The sequence below is a fragment of the Leiobunum rupestre genome, chromosome 5 (assembly GCF_980474605.1).
Source record: "Leiobunum rupestre chromosome 5, qqLeiRupe1.1.hap1, whole genome shotgun sequence".
In the NCBI taxonomy this organism is placed as follows: Eukaryota; Metazoa; Arthropoda; class Arachnida; order Opiliones; family Sclerosomatidae; genus Leiobunum; species Leiobunum rupestre.
In genome coordinates, this window is record NC_143388.1 from 30,318,314 (window position 1) to 30,326,657 (window position 8,344).

General features: G+C 37.5%; 1 protein-coding gene across 2 annotated transcripts; it reads right to left on the minus strand.

Moving 5' to 3' along the window:
- Positions 1–6,862: 6,862 nt before the first annotated feature.
- Positions 6,863–7,819, minus strand: LOC149944113 (uncharacterized). Of its 2 annotated transcripts, none has more exons than XM_090174913.1 (2): positions 7,508–7,819; positions 6,863–7,435 (listed from the first exon to the last, which is right to left on the minus strand). In XM_090174913.1, the coding sequence occupies exon 2, from the start codon at positions 7,265–7,267 to the stop codon at positions 6,956–6,958; it is 312 nt and encodes a 103-aa protein (XP_090031039.1). In that variant the 5' UTR covers positions 7,268–7,435; positions 7,508–7,819; the 3' UTR covers positions 6,863–6,955. The 2 variants fall into 2 exon arrangements, with proteins under 2 accessions (XP_090031039.1, XP_090031038.1); XM_090174912.1 differs by having other exon boundaries at positions 6,863–7,438.
- Positions 7,820–8,344: the final 525 nt, after the last annotated feature.

Genomic DNA, 8,344 nt, shown 5'->3' on the forward strand with positions numbered 1-8,344 from the left:
GGGGCCCTCCAGAATCTTGGGGCCCTAAGGCAGTGCCCTTTTTGCCCAATGGGAAAGACGGCACTGTTTGTAGGAAGCTGTTGGCTCGCGTGGCATGAAGTGCTTGCCACCTCCTACGCCAGTGTTTCCCAAAGTGCTAATAACCCATTTGTAGCACGTAAAACGTATGCTGTTTATTTAGGCACGCGCTATCTTGCGAATAAATTATCTTCCGTTTTGGTGCGTGTTTATGCATTGTTAGTTTTAGTCTCAAATTTTAATTCATTTGTCGCGAGTCCTGCTGCACATTGTTTTATTAAAAAACGTGAAAAGACGCCATTGCCCATTTACGCTTTGGTCGCCGAAACGAATGAGATATATATTAAAGATAGTTATTCCAGGAATCTAGTAAAATCACTATGAAATGTAAATCTCATTTCTAGTCTAGTCTATTCTAGTTCATTTGTCATTAAATATTTTCCTTTAAATAAATAAATGTGTAAAAACCGCAAGTTGTGCTAATGAATAGTTAAACTTTATTTAAAAAATTAAATCCCGTGGTTTTTTCACTATTTAAAAAGCAAACCACAGATTTTAGCCTCTCCCCCCAATATACAAAATGGTTCCCCAATTTTATTAATGGAATTTAAAGCCACTAGCTGACTTGGGTATTAGTTAATCTAGCTAATTATTATTACCTCCATTAATTTTGTAGTTAGCGTAGGAGATTTATCGTAACCTGGATACATACAGAACCAAGCTCGTTTGCGAAGTAGTGTGATCTACGTAACAAGTACAAAGTTTTTATTGGTTGTCAACAGTGCACTCTAGGTTATAATGATCAAAACCAGAAGTATTTAGTACACCTCTTACAAAAAATTATCCATTTCGGCTAGGAAAATCACACGTGTTCCAATACATAGTTTGCATCCCTACGTCATCAATGACGCAGTTCCAAGTATAGATATAAGAACCAAGAATAAATATTTAATTTGAGCAAGAATGAACGGTTCTTTGCCGCCATTTTGAAGGTGTAGATTTCTTAGTAAAACGGGAGGGTTAACAGTTTCAATCGTCTGTTTGCGGATTTTAATTATTTTCAAATGATTAAGGATTTATTTTCACGTTAAAAATGGTTATCTGCCTGGTTAAAAATTGTTCGAGTAGTTCAATTACCAAGGGAGAGCGAAAATTGTTTATTTTATTCGATAGTGAAGGTAATTGTAAAAAGGATGACCGCAAAGGCCTAACTTTGATAAGCTTTGTTAACTTCTTTTCGTAGATATTTCTGTCGTAATTTGATATTTTATTTAAATAACCCGGCCTTAGAATCTTATCTGGCTTTGTTTAGGGCCCATTTAAAATTTTAAAGCATAAATCTAATACGTTTTGTAGCTTTGACGAGATTACCAATAAAATGGCTACCTATTTAGTAGCTACGCGCGAAATGGTTTGAATTTTTGATCGCCCTCCCAGTTTCCTTGGAGACCATAGGCCCCTCCCTTCGGTGCAAACTATGAATGGGCGACGAATTGGACCTTAGTATATTTCTATGTGGGCATATGTTAGACACTAGGGTTAGAGATTAGCGCCGCCGATAAATTTTGATCCCGTCAACGATTTTTTTTGATATTTCCTACCTAACTTAATTTTTTTTCTATCAAAAACATGTTGGATTTTATAATTTTTAAAAGGGGGGATACATTTTTCCCCTTCGCGCCGCCGCCGCCGCCGAAATAAAACAACGCCGCCAACGGGTGTTTTTCGCCAAACGCGGCCGCCGACCGAAATCAAATCGGCGCTAAGAGGAATACTTATGTAATAAGATACCATTTAAAACCTACTGATATTATTAACTGATAACTATAGTACCTTTAAATCTCTAGACTATGATTTGGTAAAAAAAGGCCAAACACAGATCACGGTCGCACTTGGGTGTTGCAGGTTGTCTGGGCGATCAGGAAGCCATCGCAGGCGAGTAAATAAGCTTATTATTCGTTTCCAGTCCGCTGCTTTCTCTCGTTCGGAAGGCCCAATCCTCTCGACTGGATACTGATATAGTCTCTCGTCTGTTTGACGTCCAACTGCAGTCGGACCCATTACCTTCATTCCGCCTCAAGAACGCCACCAATCGATTCCGTCGCCGATGCTTTAAAAAGGTGTCAGTCGCCTTATCAGTCGCCAATCGACGATAGACCAACGCAGCCTTTACTCGATCCTCCACCTTCCAACGAAGTGGCGGGTGAAGGAATCGAAGTTGGCCAGAAACTCGAGCGGACGACGCGTGAACTTACCCTTTCTCCGAGACCGTTCCATCGGCAAGAAGCGAAACAGAGCCGAGCCGAGCCGAGAGAGAGGGAAGTAAGTGAAGCTTGATTGTGAACTCGTGTCTAGCTATCTTCATTATTTGTCTTAAGACTTCGACGTCTCGCCTTACACCTCGTTGGGAGGTTTACGGTGGTATCTCGACTCGCATCCCCGGCCAACTGATACGGCGAACTGCGATCGGGCCATTGTCGAAGGTTCTAACTCGAAGCGAAAGTAGGAACTCGAAGTCGGTGTCAAACTCGCTTCGTCTCCAGTGAAATTTCGGGTTCATTGAGTAGACGGGATTTGCACCGTGTATATAAACCTCTCTTGGATTCCTTCCGAGATCACGCCCGCTGTTTTGAGTTCGAAATCAGACGTAGCCTTCAGTTTTATTAGCGGCCAGAGGAGCGTGTCCTCATTCTATACGGCCGCGTGTGTGTTTAAGAGTTTGACGATCTTAGGACGGAGTTTCCAAAAGGCTTAAGGTTACCCCCCCAACTTCATTATCTCATCCGGAGTTGGAGGAATTTGATCGTCTCAAATTAGGGCGACCGTTTCCGTTTGGTCTCACTGGTTGACGTTCAATTCGGCTTGACTACTATTAAGGATAGGATTGGTACTTGTTTGTAGAATTAGATTTCTTTCAAAAGTAATTGATCTTTATTTTGAATGGACACAATGAAAGTCGTTGTGTACTTCATTTGTTTATCGTAAGCGTTCTCTTTCGAGTTTTTAAGTTTAATGGAAATGTTTTCTACTCGTCGTCTCTCAATTTCGACCATTTCTTAGATTCTTTTATTTTATTAAAGACGAAAATTCGACCGTTTATTAGAAAAATATTTATTTATAAAATTGAGACCAAAATTTCGACCGTTTATTAGAAAAATATTTATTTATAAAATTGAGACCAAAATTTCGACCGTTTATGAGAAAAATATTTATTTCGAGCGTTTATTGGAAAATATTTATTTATAAAATTGAGACCGAAATTTAGATAATTTATTTGAAGAAAATATTAATTTATAAAAATCAAGCCTGAAATTTCGACCGTTTATTAAAAAATATTATTTATAAAAATTGACTCCGATATTTCGATTATTCATTAAAAGAAAATATTTATTTATAAAAATTGAGCCTGAAATTTCGACCGTTTATTAAAAAAAAAATATTATTTATAAAATTGAGCTCGAAATTTCGATCGTTTATTAGATGAAAATATTTATAAAAATTGATCCAGAAATTTCGACCGTTTATTAAAAATATATTTTATAAAATTGAACCTGATATTTTGACATTCTATTAAAAAAATCATTCATAAATTGAGTTCAAAATTTCAACAATTTATTAAAAAAACATTTTTAAAATTGAGTCCCTAACTTCAACCATTTATTACAAAAATATTATTTTATTCAATTAAGCCAGAAAAGGCAACCATTTATTAAAAAAAATATTATTTTATAAAATTGAGCTTGAAAATTCAACCATTTATTAAAAATAAAATTAACTTATAAATTATGCCCTAAAATAAAAAGTGTAGAAATGCGAAGTTTTAAAAACCGAACTGGATCCGTTGTTGGAGCTATAAAAGAATGTCACTGGTGGTTGACGCATCTCCATTTTCTGAAATTAAGAAGAAATTCGCTCTTAAAAGTCACCTAAATCAAGTGTCTTACAGGGTCAAATTTAGGGCATTTATAAATCGATCTCTAATGTACTTTCGTCTGGGAATAAAAATAAATTGTTGATTTTATAAAATGTCTTTACGCTTGCCCAACTTGTTGAAATGTTGCCCTGGAATAGTTCAGCCAATGCCTAATGCTTGTTTTCCACTGGCGAGCGCAACGGCGCGTTTCTCAGCTTTGAAACGTTCAAACGTTTTTACGCGCGTAAAGAAAATAACATTATGACGCGCGCTAGTGGAAAACAAGCTTAAGAAGGAGTTCATAAGCTCTTTAGTGGGAGAGAAAACGGATCCACAGCTGAAGCGGGGAGGCAACATTCCAACAATATGGCCAAGGTTATTTTATAAAAAGAACTATTAGGAACACATATTCATTTATCCCTTACATCACATGTAACAGAATTACTCGTAAGTATGCCACTGTACCTTTATTCCATTCAAAAATCTTCACTAAGGGTTTGTTTCACCACGAACCAGTAAAAAGGTGGACTACGTTAGATTTTAACCTTTTTTATTCGTCCTAGTAATTTTGGGAGTCACACTATTGGCTACTAACATATGTATTTAAGCCAATGGAAAACCTCTAAATTGAGTAAGGATTTTTTTGTGTCTGAATTTTAGTCAGCCCAATGTAGCTTTATTGAAATTTATAAACTCGCTCGAGTCGCTCGGTTTGTGCGGATGAAGTTAAATAATGAGTAGTTTAGAAAAAGAAAAGGTTGGAGAAAATGACCAATCGCTTGGGATATTCCACCAGCGCTATTAAAACCCATTGCAAGCCTATAGAAGAGTTAGGCCTAGGCTCAAAAGAATCTGCAAAGACTCCAACCTTGTAGATGCCCCAGAAAAGCTCAACCTGTACCTGAATTTCAACTATTTTTTCCGATAAACCTATTTTATTTTATTTGACAATGCAAATTTCTTTTAGAACCTGAGTCTCCGAGAACTTCATTAATTTGCGAATTAATTACATTAACAGAACTTGACACTATATTGTAGTTCATTTTAGCACCTAAGCCTTAGCCGTCGGTTTATCAGACGTAGAGCTAATTGTGCGACGGCATAATCGGCATTTGAGATTCGATGACGTCAAATATGACATCAAATATGACGTCAAATATTACGTAGGGTGCGGATGACGCAATATCTATGAAACAAACCGTTAGTGAAGAAATAGAGCTAGTGGCATACTTATGAGTAATTATGTTACCTTAATTCGAAACGTCTATAGGACCTTTAGGAACTTTCGAATGTAGGCAACGTGTATAGTTAGAATACTTTGGGACCTTTTGGCACCCCTACAGACAACCTCTAGAGCGGTTCAACATGCCCCTATCGCCGTCGGTACGCCTCTGTTCAATACGTATAGGTATATTGTTTGGGAAACTAGAACAGCAGCACATTCAACAACTCACTTTTGCAATATGTTATGTAGAGTTTTATTTCGATAAGCGTGTTTGCAAAAGCCATCTACCTGTATTGGTTTCACCGAATATGACGTACAGGTAATTCTTAATGCTTACGCGATTTCTATTGTTATATTTGATTTGATGATGATGATGATGTAAACAATATTCGTAAAGTTTTGTTTAATTTCCAGTGTTTTTCCATTCTGATAATTAATAACGATCATAGTTAACTACGATTAATTTAATTTAATTACGACGTAGTTGTACGTTATATTTGTCAAAAATGGTCTATAATAAATCATTTGTTTCTAAAAACTAAACCTTTGTAATAGTTCTTGTTTGAATGTGGCTCTTACATCACAGTCTCTTGCTTTTACAAGTCTACGAGCGCGCGCTACAGTCACCAGAAAATGACCAGAGGAATATAATTTCGCACGTGCAAATCGCCCGTGCGAAAAATATGCTAATAAAGCTGGGTCTTGTGACGTAAGAACAACATTTTAACAAGTTGGGCAAGAGCACTTTTTATATTTTAAAATGAGCTATTATACATCCATTTTCAACCGACTTATTGCTTAATTTTTAAAATTCATTTTAACCTCTTATAACTAGTATATTTTCATTATTTGATTATATTTGTTGTGTGGCCGAATGTTAATAAAAAATAGTATTTTTTTTAATGTTTTTTTTCTATTGCTTGAACTTTGCCCTCCCGATGTTTGAAAAAAAGGATCTGTAATTATTATTTGACGATTTTGTAAATAGTTTTGCGATGAAAATACCATTACATATGAAGTGCGTGTAAATATGCCGGATAGAATAAAAATGTTTGCGGGGGGTATTTACTAAAGTGACTTAAATCATGACATAATCGCAATAGAATAGGCCGAAAGTACCCAGGTCCATAGATCGCGGGGTTGCTATTCCTATATTATATTTTCTATGCTCCAAGTACCTACGGAGTACGGGTAGAGCATAGCGCCGCCAATCCAACGCCGCCGCCGATATTTTATCTAGCGCCGAACCGCCGCCGCCGCCACCGATAAATTTTGATGCCGCCACCGAAATTTTTAAATCAGCGTGCCGCGCCACCGCCGACTGATTTTCACCAAACGCCGCCGCCCACTCAAATCAAATCGGCCATATGCTCTACCAACATGAACTCTTTTAAAAAAAAACAGGTGGCAATAAAATATATTTATGTTTCAAAATATTCCCCGTTGTGAAGTTGAATGTTATTATGGAAATGTATTTTATGGTCTTCATTATCTCATTGATTTAAGAAACTCTTGGTAGACTCTAGCCAGTGGCTTACTAAGACAACCTATCCTCCCCCCGCGAAACTCTTTTCTGCGTTTTAGTTAGTATTTAGCATATTATTTGATAGGTATTTAGGGGCGCCCTGTGGCCCCACTGAATTACGGATCTGCAGGGGCCTTATTTACGCCACTGATCGTGGCTATTGATAAAAATCTACACTTACGTGTTCCTGAGTGGTTGCATCTGACGTATCCGGGTCACGATCTTTGATAGCTACAACATCTTACACCAGCTCCGTGTTTTTATTAATTCGTTGTTAATAATAGCAGGGGTAATCGGGCCGGAAGTAATTAGCCTCGCTGCTAGGGTAGTAAGGCGACGGGCTGGTGGTGAAATGGGCCGGACTGGCCAGCGCCGCACCCATGCCCATATAACGGCATATCATCAGCGTCCTGTGTCCCAATTCCTTCAAAACGGCTTTCCTCTTGGCCTTCTTGGCCTTGTCCTTGATTTCCTTGGCCAACGGTTTGCAGTCCAATAAGTCTTCCGTGTCCTGAACCGAACTTTTGTTCCCCTTGAACTTTTTCGACATTTTCTTCCATATTGTTGGCTTCTTTATAATACCCATTGTTAAACGTCGAGAAATATAGTGAACTCCGAGGACACTTGACCGAAATAGCGATAATTGAAAGGTACGACCACCTTCCAGTCTTTACAGATACATTTCTGCCCTAAATGATCACATAAACCGACACAGCGAAGCAATAACAACGATACAGGCCTCGCAACTACACCGCTACTATATAGAAATAACGCTCGTTAAACGACCGTTCCGTTATTGGATTAAGTAGGAGTACAGTTTACGTACCAATCAGCGAAAGTCCCCGTCAATCTTTGGACTTTTATTTGAACTCTCTAGTGTCGCCGTATAGTGCGAATTGACTCCTTAATTTGTTTTTAATCCCATTACAGAGAGCGGCGTTTTAACTCTTTGCGCGGCAATTGATTCAATTATGGTGTGTTAGTGGAGAGATTTGTCGAGGTTGGAACGTCGCGTAGTTTATAGGGTAGTCGTATATCCAGGCCTCTTTCACATTGCTATCCTGGTGGAATTATTTTTTGCTTTATCTATTATTGTAGAAGCTTTCTGTTTTGATAAACCGCGTTGCTTGTCTGTTTCTATTTAGTTGGGCTCGCTAACGCGACGCGCGTTATCTTCTGGATAACAGGCAATTCGCTATACGCAGATATAACTCGACCAACGATAAAAATTCTCGTTACTTTTGAAGTGGATGTATTTCGAAATTTCGACGTTTTATTCCACTTTTTAATAGTACTCGAAATGGTTATTATAATTTTTCAAATACGGCTTTTTAGAAGTAGTTCTTGGAATTAACCATCGCGTACTGCAAAAAGTTTTTATTAGAAATTTTCCAAATAGGAAATAATATTTCATTTAAGGTAGATATCGCTTAGTTAAATAGTTAACTTATAAAGAGACATCCTGAGGTGGTTCTCCCCGATTTTGTTTCAAACTCGGGGCAAAAGTAACTTGAAAGTTCCTAAAGGGAAAAGTTTCAATGGCGATTCGTTTTTCCATGGCCACCAAAAATGTTTTTCACAACTCAAGTTTTAATTATCTTTACGTAAAATAGCAAGGGAAAATCGGAATTTTATTGATTTTGCCCATTTTTACCAATTTTAT

Bases quoted from the DNA above. Each gene is read 5' to 3' on its own strand.
- LOC149944113 (XM_090174913.1), bottom strand. From the start codon at position 7,267: ATGGGTATTATAAAGAAGCCAACAATATGGAAGAAAATGTCGAAAAAG.